This window comes from Aricia agestis, chromosome 10, assembly GCF_905147365.1.
Source record: "Aricia agestis chromosome 10, ilAriAges1.1, whole genome shotgun sequence".
NCBI lineage: Eukaryota > Metazoa > Arthropoda > Insecta > Lepidoptera > Lycaenidae > Aricia > Aricia agestis.
In genome coordinates, this window is record NC_056415.1 from 10356196 (window position 1) to 10376558 (window position 20363).

General features: G+C 38.4%; 1 protein-coding gene across 1 annotated transcript; it reads left to right on the forward strand.

The window, feature by feature from the left end:
• Positions 1-921: 921 nt before the first annotated feature.
• On the forward strand, positions 922-16297 carry LOC121731205. Its single transcript, XM_042120560.1, has 3 exons — positions 922-2289; positions 12803-12809; positions 16144-16297. Exons 1-3 carry the CDS (start codon positions 922-924, stop codon positions 16146-16148), a joined length of 1380 nt encoding a protein of 459 aa, XP_041976494.1. The 3' UTR covers positions 16149-16297.
• Positions 16298-20363: the final 4066 nt, after the last annotated feature.

The window sequence follows — 20363 nt, forward strand, 5'->3', positions numbered from 1 at the left end:
TAAGCTAAAGAAGAAAACTTCTTTTTAATGTACCATCGAGGAAGTTGATTCCTATGCAATTGACAGACCAACGTTATTTGGTCGAATATGTCAATTCAATGTTAATAGTGATCTGTCAGCTGGGTTTGACGTAACGCGACCAAACTACTTAGGTCCCCGATTTGCATAGGAATCAACTTCTCTGATAGTACATTGGGTTATTATAATATTCCGTTTAATGTCTATGTATAATATTAAGAGTTAAGACTATGACTGGCTGTCCTTCGCTGCGTTTACTCTATATTCTAAAAACCTTAGGCTAACCAAATGTACGGTTCACTAACACGTACAGTGACTTGTACGGCTCGGCATGACATTGAACCGGCACGTTTGCTTACTCATCATTAAAACTTGTACGGATCGGTATGACATTGACCGGCACGTCTGAACTTGTATAAATTTATGCATTTACGCAGAACAGCAGCAGAGTTATAACAGAGCAAGAACAGAGCAATAACAGAGCATTATCAAGCATCAAGAGCGTATCATTTAACACCTATCATCAGCATCTCTATCAGTATCAGCATCATCCAGCATCCAGCATCCATCAACTGTAGGAGACAACCCCTACATATGGTCCTTCGAGCAAGGAATCAACTGTAGGACACAACCCCTACATTTTGGTCCTTCGAAAGGAGTAAGAATCAACGCATCTGTGGATCATCAGGAACATCACCTATCAACATGAAGCATTGAGAAGAAACTATAAGGAGAAACATTGTTACTGCGAGGAACATCACTTATCATTTGGTGTATTTTTTATTGTCATGATATAGCGAATCGGCTCAACCGGTCTCCCACAAGCGGGTCGCCCCGGAAGAGTTGAGACAGAACGCACATACTGTAAAGACTCTTAACACACTAAATACATCCTTCATCATCATGCAGGAGCTACTGGCACGTCAAAGCGCTATAATTAAGGAGATCGAGAACATCCACATCAATTATAAAAAGGACTCCGCAATTAGAAAAACGCCGGAATATTTTGAAAAACGCATCGCAGCAATAGATAACTTGTGGGGTGAATTTGAACAAAACAACAAAACACTGCAAGGAGTCGAAGACAAATCATCAGAATATTTCAAGAAAAACATCTACTCCGAGGTAAAGCATTTTTACACAACATTCAGAGCCACCGTGACAGTGGATTCAGAAAGGCCTGCGACACCAACAATCTCGCAGCTTTCAACTCCCTCGACTTCCAAGGAAAATGCAGGAACTCAATTTCAAATTCCAAAAATTTATTTTGAACAAGTCAAACCTCGACTGGACTATCAAGATATTTTGGTACAGCAGTACGCCAATTTTCGGGCACTAGAGCGGCAATTAAAACGTATCAGCGAACAAAACATCGAAGAGAAATGGGAGATCGAGGACGAGCTGCATAACCTTCAACAGCGATGGCGTAACATCGACGAACTTCACCTGCGCATAGACATTTTATCATCGGGAACCGATACCGATTACGAGGAAGCATTCACCGAAATAGAGTCAAAATATATCACCGCGAAAAGAAGTTTAAATCAAAAATTATGCTCTAACGCACATGTACAACAATCTTTGCCCCAGATAGATATACCAATATTTACTGGTAATTATGAACAATGGCCAACATTCCACGATTTATATACCGAAGCAATACATAATAACAAATATATCACTGACGCGCAAAAAATGCAGCATTTAAAATGTAAAGTTAAAGGGGAGGCGGAGCGCATAATTCAACATCTTCACATATCAGCAGAAAACTACGAGATCGCCTGGGAAATTTTAAATCATCGCTACAACAATCCTCAGCTGCTTTTCACCAAACAAGTCGAAATCCTTCTCAGTCAACCAACCAGTCACAAACAGTCATCTTATGAACTGAAGAAGCTCTACGACACCACTACCGAATGTATTCACGCCATCCATAATTTGGGAGTGGATGCTAACAGCTGGGATCCGCTATTGGTCCACATTCTTTGCAAAAAGCTGGATGTGGACACCTACACCAACTACCAAGAGTCCCGCAAGGAGCCACGGTCTATTCCTACACTTGAAGAGTTCATGACATTTATCGAGAGCAAGTTTACGGCCTTAGAGCCTATTCAGCACAGGGAAAAGGAAAATAACATCACAAGCAAACAAGTTTATCAAGCACCGAGATCGTCAAATTATAACAAAAACTCGACATGGTCGCAATATCAAAACGAACATTCCCAGAAAGGACAATATCAAGCCTTTGTAACATACAGACAAAAATCATGTGTTGTATGATCTCTACATGTGTACAACATTTTTTAACCTATCAGGCAGAGAGCAAATAGAGATTTTGCAAAAACATAATATCTGCATAAATTGTCTCTACAGACATCATAATAAACCATGTATATCAACGCGGCGTTGCAAGCAGTGCAATGGACCGCATAACACGAAAATTCATGAGTCAGTCGTGTACTCAAACAGCAAACTGCAAACATCGCAGAACGTGGACGTGTGGCGGTCAACATCGAGTACATCGCTTTCAACAACAGACGCTCCAAATTCCAGCAAAACACCGAAACGTCACTATTCATATGCAATATTAAAACAAGAAGAAAATGTATCCAAGAACTGGGAAATCAAGAACAACAGCAAAGAGTCATCAGATAGCCTCAAACAGTTTATTCATCAAAATGAGTCACTGGGTCACATACGTAAAGAAAATGACACCACAAACAGCATTATTGTCCCAGGTCAGGACTCAACTGTGAAAGGAGACACCTTTACGTTGCTGGGACGTCACAACTCGAACAACATCAATATCAAAATGCAACATCAGCAAGGAATTATGCTACCTACAACATCAACATTGAATAACTTTATTAATACATCGGTATCCATACCTAGCACAAAAAGAGACGATGGAGTGTACAGGACCATACAGCAACAGATTCCTGGTCCAAAGAAAGCGAACATCAATGACCATCGAGCAATCGGGAGACGCCGCCAGAGGAGCCGACGGAGCTGACCAGTCCCGCGCCCGCACCCCCCGTCTACGCGCTGCCCGCACGCCTGTGTCGGAGCGAGGAATGCGCCTCCACAGCGACATCGACGGTCACATTCCCCAGACTTCCCCGGATAGACTAAATCTTTCCTTTTTAGTACTTAATTTGTTAAATGTTTAGTTTTCGTTACCTCTTAAATTAATTTGCGTTTATATTTTTTAGATTCTTTCTTTTCTTTTAGAGTGGCAAGATGTACGGTTCACTAACACGTACAGTGACTTGTACGGCTCGGCATGACATTGAACCGGCACGTTTGCTTACTCATCATTTAAACTTGTACGGATCGGTATGACATTGACCGGCACGTCTGAACTTGTATAAATTTATGCATTTACGCAGAACAGCAGCAGAGTTATAACAGAGCAAGAACAGAGCAATAACAGAGCATTATCAAGCATCAAGAGCGTATCATTTAACACCTATCATCAGCATCTCTATCAGTATCAGCATCATCCAGCATCCAGCATCCATCAACTGTAGGAGACAACCCCTACACCAAATAAAAAACTTAAAAACGAAAACACAGTGCGGAACGAAACAGGTTTTTCCAGAATAATTGTACGCGGTACGTGAATCTAGATCCGGCTCATACAATCAATTCCGGAAAAAGTAGAGCTCCAATCAAGTTCCAGTAAATTTTCAGTCGATAGATTCAATTCTGCTGAATGTTGGTGCCACTTCAATATCGCCGTTCGCATATACACTTCACACTAAGAGAAGTGAAGTTATCTTGAAGTGGAAAGAATATTACTGTTTATTGAGTGTGATCCACATATTAAGGCTAGTCGCAACGTTTAATACAGTGAATGGAGTTTGTGACTCTTCTTGTAATTTTTTTTTGTGGTAGTAGTAGCTGATATTGATGTTTATTGCTTATTGACTGTTTAAAGGAAGATGTTTTAGTGTGTCAATTATTTTTCTGCCTAAACATGTTTAATGGAGATGACTGTATTGCAAGCTATTTGCAACGATAACATTATGACTGTTGAAAAATTCAAAATATTATATTCATCGATTTTAGAAACTGACTGTATTTACTTTAATTTTCCAATTGTCTGATTTAATTTATGCGCTTAATTTAAATCAAAACAATTCACAAAGCATTGTTAGCCACTTTATAAATATTAAAGTGGCTCATTAGCTACGGTTCATTTGAAACCAAAATTGAATAACGTTTAATATAACACGTTATTCCATTACATTATTAGTTTTACAATACATTATGGTAATTAGATTTTAATATTCATTATAAAATGTAATAGCTACAATAGCTACAATATCCGTATTATACTAACAGCCGTATCGTTCGAAATTCGAATCGTTGTTTTTAATAAATTTTAAAAATCATAACTTTTTTACACATATCAGATACATAACACAGCCAAAGTAAAAGACTTTAAAATGAAATCATACAATGGAATAAAAAAAAATCATTTTATTATAAATCAACAGAGTATTTTTTTTTATAAATCAACAGATGAAAAATCAATAGCCGAACGTTCCTATTCCTAGCAATTTGGCAAAAAATATGTTACTAAATTATCATATTTTTTTTAAATAGACATCAAAATCAGCAACCAACTACAATCAATTAAATAACGTTACACAGTATACCGGTAACTGCAACGTCCGAAGGTTTTTGTAAAAAGATACCGCTGTCTAACGGATAGACTCAATCTAAATTTAATTCCCGGCTAAGCGCCCCGTACTTTCCTTAATAGACTTTCCCGTCGGGTTCTTTTCCGCAACGTTCCGACTCAAAGAAGTAATCTTCGGCTCACGCACTCGACACCGAGCGAATAATTAAAGCTGTAATTTACAAGTATTTACACTTAGCTAACCAACTTACAATTTTGAGTTTATTTTTAACGCGAGATTTCGTTGTTGCTGAAGTTTGTTTTTAGCAATTACGAAGTTTATTTCTTTATTTCACTTAAAATTTACGATTTATGAAAACCTGAGTTCTTCGCACTTACTTTCATAATTTCGATAGCGCACGATCTAAATTCAATTTATGGAATTTCTAGTTGCATATTTTTTTAATGTTGTGAAATTGTTTTTAAAACTCTAGTGATAAACTCCTTTCCAAAACCTCAGAAACCCTGGACTAGTGACAATGTCTTCAAATTTTTTTTATAATATAATGATATAATATATATGGGCGCTTCACACCACGTCAGTCTGGCCCCGTGCTAAGTACCTGAAGGAGTTGTGTTACGGGTACCAGACAACGGAAATATATTTAATACTTTTATACTATACATAAATTTAGGATTTTTATTATATCATACACATATTTAATACACATCCAGACCCGGGAACATTGAAAACTTTTTGTTCCGTCGGCGGAATTCGAACCCGCGACCCCCGGCTTGAGCTACTCGTACCAACGCGCTCACCACTGAGCCACAGAGGTCGTCAGAGAAAATTTAAGTGGATATATTTAATCACGCATTTAAATTGTCCTATCTACAGTGTGTAACAAAAATAAGTGATAATATTTTAGGGTGTGTACGTGTTCCTTGTAAAGAGTTCACTGTAAAAGTAGCAGCGCTGAAAGACGAAAATTTTTTTTCACTTTTGTATGAGCAAGGGCCCGAGCGTCACGAGTTTTCCCATACAAAAGTGAAAAAAATTTTTGGTCTTTCAGCGCTGCTACTTTCACAGTGAACTCTCTACAAGGAACACGTACACACCCTAAAATATTATCACTTATTTTTGTTGCACCCTGTATATTGAATACTGAATACTGTGATATAATCATTTATCACGGAGCTATTGTTTTAGCTCCGTGGATATAATATATATTAACAGTCTCAAAAATACCTGCGACTACAGCTAAATATTGTTATGCCAATACAGCATAGATGGCATAATAAGCTTTTTATATACAGCTATTTGTCTCGTGAAAATACAAGCATAGGACAAGAAAGTGGGAGACATTTTAGTGATGTAGTATGGTTATATAATATGAAGGAGAAAATAATAACTTGTCGCGTCTTTGTGAGCCTGACGTATACTCGGCGAGACACAGCGGGGAATTTTATTTGTATGATAACATCTAGAATTTTCGTGACTTCTAAAACTTTATTTGACATCTCGTCCACAGCTTATAGTAACATACAGTCAAGTGCGAATCATTATAGAGCATAATTAGGCCAAAATTAATATTTTTGTATGGGAGCCCCCCTTAATTTTTTATTTAATATTAATATTATTATTAAATATTATAGTACACATAAAACTAAGGATCGTGTGAAAAAATCAAGTACCTACCTATTGTTATTATTGATATAGAGCAAAAAAGGCCAAAAAAAAACAAGTTTATTGTATGGGAGCCCCCCTCAAATATTAATTTTATTTTGTTTTTAGTATTTGTTGTTATAGCGGCAACAGAAATACATAATCTGTAAAAATGTCAACTCTCTATCTATTACTGTTCTTGAGTTACAGCCTGGAGACATACAGACAGACAGACGGACAGACAACGAAGTCTTATTAATAGGGTCCCGTTTTTACCCTTTGGGTACGGAATCCTAAAAACGAATTTTTTAGTAGCGAGCAAGATACTCTCGATCATGCTAGAATACTCGGTCATCGATCGTTTATGTCTTCTCTATTGCGGAAGGTTAATTACGTGTATGCTACAAGTGATATTATCAAAGTAAGAGATATAATGTTACTAGCGTCCCACCCTAATTTTATAGAGGTTCAATAGGGATACTAAATATGTACATTGTACATGCTTAGTACCCCTATTGAACCGCTTCTCAGTTAATCCTTCAAGCCCCATAAGGATACCGGTGACCGCGACAACAATAAAATACAATAGCATTTCCAAGAATCCCCGATCGAAGGAATTATATGTTATTATCAGTGTTTTCCTACAATTTAACGTGTCTCTGTATCCTTCGCCTTGTTGCTCCTAAACAGACAATTTCGATTAAGTTGATCAAAAACACTAAAGTACCTACTTCATAGCAATAATTCTTTATCATAAGTTCGCAACTTAGAAATTCAAGTAACTTATTTCATTCCGTCATTATTAGCAGTCCATTAAAATTACAATTACAGTGCACGGTGTAACAAACATCGAGCGAGCCGGGGAGTTGACAAGATTAAACTGCTGTACAAAGGCCCGGGTCCCGGACACGATTATCTTGTTAGTTCACTTTGTTTTCTTTAGATGCTTTAAAAAATTAACTTCCCATCGCTAAACGTTTTAAAAAATTAGTTAAGCGTGTTCCGTGAAGCTTTCAGTTCAACATTTAGCTTGAGTTTTGTTAGTGAAACATTTTATTTCCTTGTGTTTTTATTTTAACATTAGAACGCCGTTATTTAAAACCTTGTATAAAATTTGACGCATTCAGATAATATCTGTTCTACCACTTTAAATTCTTAGGTAAAAGTGACCCAAAATAAAAAATTATTTCAGTACATGTTCAAAATTTTGTTTATTTATAAGTGCCAATATCTAAATACAATTCTCTTGTCCCGTGTTGCCAAACTCCTCCGAAATAGCTGGACTGGTTTGATAAAGTTTTAATGCTCTTATCGGGTAGTTCCTACAATCGACTAACATAACTTTTTCTTACCCGAAATAACGCAAGTATAATATGGCAAAGCAACATTTTCCGAGTCAAATAGTAGTTATATAAAGTACACAATACCACCTTTTATAAGACAATGTCAAAAAGATCCGTGTAGAAACTTCTTCATAAAATGTTCTGGTCAAATAATACCGAAGGGAAAGTGCAAAATCAAGTAAAGTGTCACACCTAACTTAAATGAATAGCCGACAGCGAGTCCGATGCAAAAAAATAATTCTGTGAAGACAATTGTACCATTAAATGCGAACTTCTCAACTTTGCTGGGATTCATTTAATATACCTATTATATTTTTTCATAATTGAATTTCAAAACTGTATATCATAGTATTAAGGTCTAGAAGGAGCAGATATTATATTGAAACACTTGAATTAGCCCCCCTAATTATTAACATAGAACGCTAAGTTATTTTTTGTGTTGTTTTTTGTTGTGGAAAACTTGAGCTAGATTATTCTAATTTCTAAAAGAATAAAACGATCAACCAAAGCACTAATGAGCTACTTATAACAAGTAATTCAACAGAAAACAATATCTTATCTTTTTAATAACCCTCGAACGCATGAATAATGACGGCGCGAAATTAAAAAAGTGAAATATAGGCAAGTTAAAAACCAACACCTAGCAAAAGTGAAACGCGGTGAATATTTTTAAGCTTTTTGAAATATAGCTTTAATAAAATTTATGTTACCGTATCAAATAATGTACTTACCGCGGCGACACTTAATTCACTTAACGCTTACGAAATGAAAAAACCGTGAAAACATTCCGGTAAACTGCGGGATACGGAATAACATAATTACCGCGGAATTGTGCCGGGCTCGTGACGTCACAATTGTCTACCCTTTTATTACTACACTTAGGGTAATGCGGATTGTGCGGATTTTGAGGCTGAACATTGGTGTTTGGTGTTATGCGGTGAGCAACACAAGTGTCATTAAACAATATGATAACGGCCTGGTTACGTGAAGCAAAACATTGTGTACCTTTTTTACAAAACGTATGTAAGGTTAGTAAGGTTAGTAAAGTATAAGAAATCTTATATCTTTACACGAGCAATTCTTGTATATGTATATATATATATAATTGGAATCTCGAAATCGGCTCCAACGATTTTCATGAAATTTAGTATATAGGGGGTTTCAGGGGCGATAAATCGATCTAGCTAGGAATCATTTTTAAAAAATGTCATTTTATTCGTGTTTTATCGAATACCGAGCAAAGCTCGGTCAAATAACTAGTAGTATATGAAATGTGGAAAACTTAAAGTCATACAATTTAATGTATTCTACTAAGATTTAATACTATACTTCAAATACTCGATTTTAACTTAAACGACAATCTTTCTACGCCATTTACTTTTCAGATTTCACTTCACAAATCCTTTGTATCCAGCAAAAAAGTACAAAAGCATGGAAACTTTTTAATTTAAGTAATGAGAAGTTCTTATCAATATTCCATCGTCTTTGTCTTTAAGCGAGTAATCAACGATGTTTCCTTTTCATCAATATTAATTAACGAATTCAAAATCTAAAGGTTTTTTGAAAAGCGAGCTTCATTATCGTCGGACTAGACGCGACGTTGTTGTGTTGTGTCGCTCCGACGGCGACGGCAATAAATTCCGAACACTGCAGTAGGGATGAGCGATGCTGACGAAAAAAAAACCGATAAGGATGTCCGGTACTATCGAGACATCGACTGAAAAATCGATTAATGTATTAATCTTAGTAAATTTCCAATAACGCAAAAGTATATTAAAATGAGCTTTAAACTCGTAACTCTAATAAAGGAAACATAATGACTTAATTAGTTATTAATAGCTACATTACGAGTAACACAACTCTTTGGTTTAATACAGTATTACTTATTCTTCTTTCGGTGATCCCTCAAAACACCTTTTACCTTTTACCTTATACTAATACGAGCTTTTGCCCGTGGCTTCGCTCGCGTTAAGAAGTATCATTATATACAAACGAACCCTTTTTTAACGCCTTGGGGGTAGAATTGATCAAAATCCTTTCTTAGCCTACGTCATAACAGCTACCTGCATCCCAAATTTCAGCCCGATCCGTCCAGTGGTTTGGGCTGTGCGTTGATAGATCACCATGTCAGTCAGTCACCTTTGAGTTTTATATATTTAGATAATTACTTTGTTAACCACTTACTCCAATTTTGTATGTAAGTTTTTTCTGTTTATCTGTGAAAACTTGTAATTGACCTTCATGTTTGTGTAATTTGTATTTGCTCTTGTGTTTAGTCGTAAGTTTTCCGAATTTCATAAAATAAAATAAAACTAGCTATTTGACCGAGCTTTGCTCGGTATTCGATAAAACACGAATAAAATGACATTTTCTAAAAATAATTCCTAGCTAGATCGCCCCGAAACCCCCTGTATACTAAATTTCATGAAAATCGTTGGAGCCGATTCCGAGATTGCAATTTAATTGGTCGTTTAAAGATATAAGATAAAACACCTATTTAGGTAAGATAGTTAAACTTCACTATAATTAATAATTACCAATAACTTACAATAAATCCTAAAACAGTGTATAATTTATTGAATAACGATACTGGCTTCTATTATTAGTAATGAAATATTGAATCCTAGATGAACATCACTAGGCTGCAGTCGAGTTTAGGCACTATGCTCATAGATTACCTAATAACGCATAACATCAATCTTTTAAGGTAACACGTTGCAAAAAGTGTACGTTGTGCTAACGTCAGTACTGGATTGTTTACGGCTCTCTAGTCAACATAAACCTTTAGGGTCATTTTCCGTTGCAGCGTGATAAGGCGTTGCGTTGTTAGCATTTTTAAATGTTCCATTCGAAACTGAACTTTATTTACGATACAAGAATATACTCGTACGCATGAAATTGACAAACTTGCTTCCCGCGGTGTGGGGCTGCCTATTCCAATTTTGAATATTAATTAATAAAAAAATATCACAGCCGAACACAAGACCTCCTCTTTTTTAAGTCGGTAAAAATGCATCGCTTTGTCATGTTGGGAATGTGAACTGACCCTTAGTTTCAATCTTTATCACGTTACTTCTCTAAGGTTTAATACGAATTGCCAGGTGAAGCGAAACCAATCTATTTTATGTCACTAATCTCATTAAAACGCGACTGATATTCTCAAAAACTGCTCAGTTATTTCTCTGCAATGAAGATGAATCGGCAAAGAGGAAATATAATATTCTGAGTATCATCTACATATTTGACTATCGCGTAGCTATGCTCATGCGAAGGTACTCCTAGTAGCATACTGAATCTTTAGCGATTGTCTCGAAACAAACTGATATTTGACATTCCGGACAAAGAGATATAAAGAAAACCATGCACTTGCGACTTTAGGAGTTATCACACGAGACGAAAAAATGGTTATTGTGTATTTTTTATTTTCACTCAACTATTGCGTCTTTTCCGATCTGGAGCCCCCCGAAACTGCTTTTTACATATAAATAATATAAATATCGTAAGTACTTTCTCATATCTATCATAATAAGTGAATTAGCAGTAACTGTTACATTCTACATGTGAATTCCTTGTTGAAGAAGAAGAAAAAGGTAGAATGACCCTATCATTAAACCCTGTTTAATTACAGTGACACCTATTGTAACTACTTGTACATTGTTTTGGTGATTGTTGTACTGTGTACTTTCTACGAATTAAATATTTATATTCTTAAAACAATCGCACGTATGTATGGCCCCTTAGATATTGGACTAAATCAATAGCTGTCTCAGCCCGGCTGGTATTACTTCTTGAGAGGGAAACATTTGCATTTTAACGTTCCACCGATGACGTGCAATATTCGGCATAAAGATAAAGTATCACGAACTTATCGAGTATTACGGGGTATTTTTTGATGGACGGAATTTTTCGATTATAAAAACGCTTAAGCAAAAATTCTTCTTGTGTGATGTATAGGGTTTAAGCTAACTTAAGATAATTTAAGCACAACCTTTATAAATTAATATCATAAAAAACGTAATAATTTAATAAATCAATGTATTTAATATTTATCCAACATCGATAAGTACATTTTAAAAAGTTCTTAGTTTCACAAGTTTCAAGTAAATACTTACAGCGTAGCACGTAACCCCGCGTAGCTCATCTAAGAAGACCGTAGCACTTAGGGTTGATTCAGACCGCAACGCGACGAGGCGAGGCGCGGCGCGGCATAAATTTGTATGAATTTGATAAGTTTCAATTGCGTGAGACGTCTTGCAAATCTGTCAAATCCATATCAATTTACGGCCATTCCCAATATTTGATCTATCTCTGGTTTTGCCCTACTAGAGATAGGAATAGCTCACAATTGACATAAATTATATGTCTCTAATGTCTAATGTGAGCTATTCCTATCTCTAGTAGGGCAAAACCAGAGATAGATCAAATATTGGGAACGGCCGTTAGAAATGCATCTACGCGTCGCGTTGCGGTGCGAATCAACCCTAACGCCTCTAGTCCACAGACGCAGTTCGCTGCGAAATCGCGGCGAAACAAATGCAAAACAGGAATTATAGAGCGATAAGCAATAATAAGCATTGTCGTGTGGCAGATGAGACAGTAAATCGTTTCGCATTTGTTTCGCGGCGAACTGCGTCTGTGGACTAGAGGCGTAAGTACTAAGTGCTACGGTCTTCGTAGAGGAGCTACGCGGGGCTACGAACTACTATTACGAGAGGTCACGATATTTTTGGTAACGATATCCAAAATTACTTACATTGCATTGACAAGATAAAAAGCAACTCTCTGATGCCAAATATGTCGGTCTGCCTGCGTAAAGTAGTTGCGTTCTCTGTATAGGGCGCCTGAAAACCCAGTTATCATGACCAAAAAAACTATGCCATGCCATTTACCTTATCAATTTTTTTTGGTCATGATAACTGGGTTTTCAGGCGCCCTATACAGAGAACGCAACTACTTTACGCAGGCAAACCGATATATTTGGCATCAGAGAGTTGCTCTTAATCTTGTCAATCTAAAATAAGTCATTTTGGATATCGTTACCAAAAATGTCGTGACCTCATTGTATTTCATCATTATTATAATTTATAAGTATTTCGATGCCAATATAAAACTCAGTCCACTTAACGTACTATTTTCATTCGCCTACAGCGTATAAGTTCTAAAATATTTCAACCACGCGCTAGCCTCTCGTCCGTCGATATCATATTCATTACGCGATTTCGACTCGACCAAGCACGGCTATAAAAATTTAAGCATCAATCATACTATCAGTGTGTACGGAACTTTTTTGAAAATCAAACTAGCCCCGTAATAAATTAGGTTTATATTCGTGTGCATGTAAAGTTGTCCTGCATGCTGGTTCAGTGCGAAAGCCTTTTTATTCCTTATCTCTCACATACTGACGGTACGAGGAAATCTATATATAAAGCATTCAATAAAATAAACAGATAACCCAAATGAACCTATTGTAGCTGAATTCGTTTATCCAATAATGGTTTCAATTCGACCTCGTTATAGCATTACCTTTGTTAATGAATTGGTTTATACTGTTTTATAAAACGGTGAACATCATGTTGGAAAAATACTTATAAAAATAAAATAAGTTATTTAAATAAGAAGAGATCACTTGACGTTAACATCTACTTTAGCTCTTAAAGAAGAAGAGGCTAGCTCACTCACAATATAGTTTATTAATGTTTATCAGAGAAGGTCCGTCAATAAAGAATACAGGCGACAATAAACATACCTTAAAACATAAAATACTTGATAACGCCCGCAACCTTGCACCAAAATTCATTTATTGCGCCAGAACCGTACATTTTTGGGGGATAAAAAGTATTCTATGTTTTTTTTTATGAAATAAGGGGGCAAACGGGCAAACGGGTCACCTGATGGAAAGCAACTTCTGTCGTCCTTGGACACTCGCAGCATCAGAAGAGCTGCAGGTGCGTTGCCGGCGTTGAAAGAGGGAATAGGGTAATTATAGGGGAGGGTAGGGAAGGGAATACGGGAGGGTAGGGAAGGAAATAGGAGAGGGTAGGAAGGGAAAAGGGTAGGGGATTGGGCCTCCGGTAAACTCACTCACTCGGCGAAACACAGCGCAAGCGCTGTTTCATGCTGGTTTTCTGTGAGCTCGTGGTATTTCTCCAGTCGAGCCGGCCCATTCGTGCCGAAGCATGGCTCTCCCACGTCCTTTTCCAGGACTGATAGTATCTTCATACCAGCTTTCAGCAAAATCGGTTCAGCTGTTAAGGCGTAAAGAGGTACCACACAGACACACGCGTTTATAATATTTGTATGGAAAAGTAATACCTACCTTATCAAAAAGATACTTACGAAAGTATCTGGCAGGCATTTACGCTTTAACGCTGGTGCAGTTTACAACTAATTATACCATTTACGCCATCATAATAAATAATAAAAAAAAATATTAAAAGATTGATGAAAAAGGACAAATGACGTAATTTTGCGGCGTTGGCGACACGACACGCGCGACGTTGACAGCATAGCAAATTAATGCACTGACCTGAATTGTATGTTGTATAATATGCTGACCGAAATGCAATAAATAATAATGCAATATTGACTTGAAAAAATGTCATGCCTGTCATGTCACTAAAATTTTCTCAACAATTTCTTTTCAAATAAATTAATAAAATCCAAAACGTTTCAGCTAAAAGCGGGAGAAAATACTTTCCCAAGTGTTCTCTCCACCGCCGATAATAATAATTGATCAAACCCCTAGAGGGAAAATTGTCAGTATGTGAACCCCATTGTGAACCGATATAATTTCTCCATACAACCACAAGGACTGCGATTTGCGAAGTTATAATATACTCCGAGAAGAAGTCTGCTGTTATCCGAGCCTATTGACAGGATATTCCGTGAAAGGTGGAAGAGCGAAATTTTGGACCTGTATTAAGATTAAATGTACCGACCAAACTATTATGTTTACAAGTATACGCTCAAGCAACAAGACTTTATTAGCGCGTTGGCTGCTTCGACAGGAGTAGTAAACCATGAGGAGCCCTTCATAGTACGGCCACAGAAAGTGAAATTCGCTCCTAAAGAGACGTCCGTTTCAAGTTTCCTTTTGATCTTCTTAGTTTATATTTCTATTCTATAGTTTTATTGTTTTTTAACTATTATTATCGTATAGTTTTATTCTTTTTAGCTTTATTTCAGGCTATTTTAAGAACGTTTTTCTTTTTAAGTTGTAAATGTTAAGCAACAGCCAAGATGCAGGGACGTCCACTGATGATGCGATCGTGCCGCTTGAAATCTTAGTGCAGTGTACACAATGTCCCCAACCCCGATATTTCCGAAGTGAGAGGGGCCTACGTATTCACAGAGGTAAGTGCCATAAGGAGCCTTTACTCTCTTCTCCTTCGGATGCTTCAGTTTCACCTTCCCAGAACTCTACCGCACGGGAACCCTTTTGGCAAACAATATCCAAATTAAAACAATCTGTCCCAGTGCTTAGGCGGATCCCTAGGGGTGCTAGAGTAGCCGTAGCCCAGAAGCTTGCCGAAACTATCCACAAAACGGTAAATGAAAACTCGAGGCAAGCCTGGGAAAACCTCTTGACGTTTCCCTACCGCACTCTTCACGTGACTAGGGATCCCCAAAATAATACCTCCCTCACTTCCCGTGTTAAAAAGAACTGCGCCTCTGATATTGTTTTGAATCAAAATTTTCCTTTATGTTCTTCAGGCAAAAATAATATTGTTAAAAATGTTGAAAATAAAATTAGTGAGGGGGATATTAAGGGCGCTGCGCGGCTGCTCTTTTCCAGCGACACGATTGCTCCGAACTCCCCAGAAACCGTTTTGGCCTTACAAAAGAAACACCCCCATCAACTGACTTCTCAACACATTTCTGACGCCCATGACGGAACACCACCTCTTCAAACGACAGTCGACAGTGTTCGTGGAGCCATCATGTCTTTTCCTCCGGGTTCAGCAGGCGGTCTCGACGGTATCACCTCTCAGCATCTGAAGGACCTCACCAGCGGTTGCTGTGGGGATGCCGGAGAGAAACTCCTGCAGGAGGTCACGAATTTGTGCAACCTCATGCTTCGTGGTGAGGTTGCTTCAGATATCGTAGACATCCTGTATGGAGCAAACCTCTGCGCGCTGAGGAAGAGAGATGGTGGCATTCGACCGATCGCTGTCGGCTCAACATACCGGCGCCTCACTGCCAAGATAGCCTGCAGGTCCATAAAATCTCTGTCATCATATTTCCAACCCAAGCAACTTGGTTTCGCCTGCAAAGGTGGCTGTGAGGCAGCCGTTCACTCTTTTCGCACTCATGTTCAAAATTCAAAAAATAGTATATATTTAAAGGTGGATGTTTCAAACGCTTTCAATTCTGTAGACAGGGTCGCCATGTTAACACAGATAAAAACCAAAGCCCCCACCATTTTACCCTTCATGTTACAGTGCTACCGAGATCCCACTAAACTCATTTACCAGAACCACTTAATACAGTCTGAAGTTGGCTGTCAACAGGGCGACCCTCTAGGTCCAGCAATTTTCAGTCTAGCTATTCACCCGGTCATCGAACTCCTAAATTCCAAATTCAACGTGTGGTATCTAGATGACGGGACCCTTGCCAGCGACGCATCTACAGTTCTTTCGGATTTTCAGACTCTGATTCGCGAATTCAAAATTATAGGCCTAGATTTGAACCTGGGGAAGTGTGAACTTTTTGTCCCTGATGATTGTGGGGATAGAGATGAGATAATATCCAGTTTCAAGGCCGTCGCCCCAGAATTATCAGTGATTGAGAAGAGTGCACTTTTTCTCTTGGGTTCACCTGTTCTAGCCGATTCTTTTCCGGACTATATAAATGAAAAAACACGGAATTTTAGATCGTAAAGTTTAGATCGTCTTCTCCAAATTAACAGTCACATGGCATTTACTCTGATTCGATATTGTTTATTCGTTCCAAAATTTACGTATGCTTTGCGGTGTTGTCAGCTCTGGAAGTTCCCAGAACTTCTCCATAGCTTAGATGACACCCTAAAGCATACGCTTTCCACAATTTTAAACATAAAATTTGATGAACGTTCCTGGACCCAAGCTACACTACCAGTAAGGTTCGGTGGCCTGGGAATACGAAAAACATCGGACACAGCTTTACCGGCGTTCTTGTCCTCGGTCCACGCAAATCGCGCAGTAATAGCCAAAATCTTAGAGCCCTCATCTTGCCCATTCGTCATTCCCTTTGCGGACGAGGCCAAGGATGCCTGGGACATTGCTAGTGCCGGCAGCGAGGTTCCCAAGAACACATCTTCCCAAAGGCTCTGGGACGAGCCCATCTGCGAACTGGTGCGTAATAAACTGTTTAACACGTCTACCAGCGCCGTAGAACGGGCTCGACTTTTGGCCGTGGAGAGGTGGGAGTCGGGAGCTTGGCTGCAGGCACTGCCATCTAAAAACACAGGAACATTGCTGGACCGTAATACATTCCGTCTTGCCACTGCCCTGCGTCTTGGTGTCCCCCATGTCGTCCCCCATCAGTGTGTTTGCGGCGCGCGCGTTGACAGCTATGGTCACCACGGGTTGTGCTGCTCGCGAAGTGCCGGACGCTTTTCACGGCATCACAACCTGAATGACCTCATTCGTCGGGCTCTTGTCACTGCCGGCGTGCCAGCGATACTGGAGCCCTCCGGTTTGGCGCGCGACGATGGCAAGAGACCCGATGGAATGACCCTGGTGCCCTGGAATGTGGGTCGGGCCCTTGTGTGGGACGCTACTTGTGTCGACACACTGGCCTCGTCCCATATTCAGAGCACCTCGAGCTGTGCGGGCGCAGCCGCAAACCAAGCAGAGAACCTCAAGCGGCGCAAATATGAGAACCTCAGCGGAGATCTTATATTTGAACCGTTTGGGGTGGAAACTCTAGGCGCATGGGGTCCGGGGGCACATAAGCTTTTTAGAGGAATATCTAAGAAGCTTGTTGAAGCCACCCGAGACCCCAGAGCTGGGAGCTACCTGGCGCAGCGGATAGCAATTGCCATCCAACGTGGCAATGCTGTTAGCTTGCTGGGCACTCTGCCAGATGGGGACGACTTGGGCAAGTTTTTCTTTTTATAGTTTTATTTTTAAAGTTTGTATATATAATATATCTGTATATTTTAGATAGTATTTTAGTATGTAATCTAATAGAGTTTTTTTGATATAATAAAATGCATTTGCGAGTACCGTTTTAAAATTATTGACTTATATTACAATTTATCATAAATAATATAGGTTATATGTTCATATAGTGGAGTTCTATTATTATACATATGTATGTTTGCATTAAATGGCATTAAGTTGGTTGACCGCTTCTGATGGGCTTGAGATGGACTAATATAGTGTAAAACAAAGAACCGATGCTTCTTTTTAAGTGCAAAGTATCCGTTTTTTGTAAAGACTGATAAAATATGAAATTGGTGAATAATATGATTTTCAACCTAATAATATTATATTAAAATACCAATAACAAATCAAAACACACATGTTTTCAACAATATTCTTAAATCCTGTCGCATAGAACAGCAATCAAACTTAAAGACTCGAGCAGCAATATGCAGAGAGCACTTTATCTTAGAACAGCTGCAACATAGCAATTTTAATCCCACTTTTAAAGGAACCCGGTACATCGAACATACGGAAAGCCCCCAGATTATATCTTAGGGAGCGCGCAGACGAGCGACTGATTACACGCTCCTGAAATACAATTTTCTTGTCACGATTTTACGTAGACGGCTACATAGCAAGTATATTATGTAAAATGTTTAAAAGCTACAGCCAGCAGTCGCTAGTTGCGATTGTTGGAGCTCGTCTACGCCCAATCTTAATCTTACTCGGGTCCATACAACTTTGATTCAATAGCTTTTGTTAGCGACTTCGACATGTTTTCAACATTTTAAAATAATTTTCTATTTTTGTTTTTTTTTTCAGTAAACCTGGATTTCCTTCCGAGTTTGTTTCTCCCTTATTCTTTCATGGGACCCTTTTAGATATGGCCTATATCTTTAGGGTGGGTTGCACCGACTTACTTTGACTATAACTTTAACCATAACAAAATGTCGAATGAACTGTCAAATCCCTAGTAATAGTCCATAATGGACGCTATATTTGACGATAACCTTAACCTTAACTCTACATACGCCTGTGGTGCAAACCCACCCTTAGTAATCTTCTCCATTATAAGAGATGATGATACAGGAACCGGGAGCGAGTAAAATGAAAGACCCAGAGGAAAGGGCCTTTGCCCAAAATTGGGACAGCACAGGCTAACAAAATAGGTACCTAATAAAAAAATACATGTGGCACTCGGGGACTGCCGCGGTAAAGCTATTGTGTAGTATTTTATCAACTTATGCAATTATAATTCGCATACGTCTAGTCGCACGCACGCAAACACCGTGCCGAAGTCAGGCAACGCCCGTCCACACCATTGTGCCGGTCGGAGTTAGGTTTTTTTCGTTAAGGAATTTCTTCATTCGGCCGCGTCAAAACCCACAATAAAAGCTATGCATTAGCATAATAATAAAGAGATTATCTCTTAGAACTTCGGAAAATAACCACAAAATATTCCTTTGACTATTCGAGCAATCACGTAGCGAAGATAAAATTTCCGAAATTGCAACTGTCGAAACGTTTGGACGCGGTTTATCACATTCGTCATGATCATCATCATTTGTTGACAAAAGATACGTTATTATTAGAGTTAAAGTCATATAACTCGTAACTATATCTTAGTAATAATATTTTATTACATACTAATTGTACTAATAATGCTACAAAATATTTATTACATTACATCGCGAAGGTGTGTCTGTATTTCTGTTTATCTATCTGGGCTCGTGATGTAATTGCAGATATATTTTGTCTGTCGGGAAATAAAATACATTTTATTCCGGAAAAATGTACCAAAAACGAACATCGTGGCAACAATAATATGGCCAACATCTAGTGTTATATATTGCGTGGCTCGCGTAACTAGAATTCTTCGATTAAAAATCAAGAAAATCTTTTGCTATTTTCTATATCTTGTCGTGCAAAATTAGCTTTCAACTTAAAAGAATTGAATTGAGTTCGCTTCATTGAGCACATAGAGATTATTGAGAGCCGTAGAGCTAAATTAATCGCTCAAGATAAATTGGAAAACACGGATCTTCCGACTCGCTTATACGAGCGATTTAACACTGCTTAAAGATACGAAATAGCGATTGACTGCTACGTCGCGTCTGTACTAACAATACATGCACGTTATCTTTGTTCAATGATTAATTATTAAATACGTGGTAAAAATAACTTTAAAATGGGCCGGCTCGACCGGATAAATACCACGGGCTCACAGAAAACCGGCGTGAAACAGCGCTTGCGCTGTGTTTCGCCGGAGGCCCCATCCCCTACCCTATTCCTTTTCCTACCCTCCCCTATTCCCTTCCCTTCCCTTCCCATCCCTACCCTCCCCTCCCCTATTACCCTATTCCCTCTTACAAGGCCGGCAACGTACCTGCAGCTCTTCTGATGCTGCGAGTGTCCATGGGTGACGGAAGTTGCTTTCCATCAGGTGACCTGTTTGCTCATTTGCCCCCTTATTTAAAAAAAATGTTATTTATTTATACATACTTCCATTCTTTACTAATATTATAAATGCGAAGATGTATCTGTCTATCTGTTACCTCTACACGCTTAAACCACGGAAC

Excerpts from the sequence above, each read along its gene's own strand:
- LOC121731205 (XM_042120560.1), top strand. The coding sequence starts at position 922 with ATGCAGGAGCTACTGGCACGTCAAAGCGCTATAATTAAGGAGATCGAG.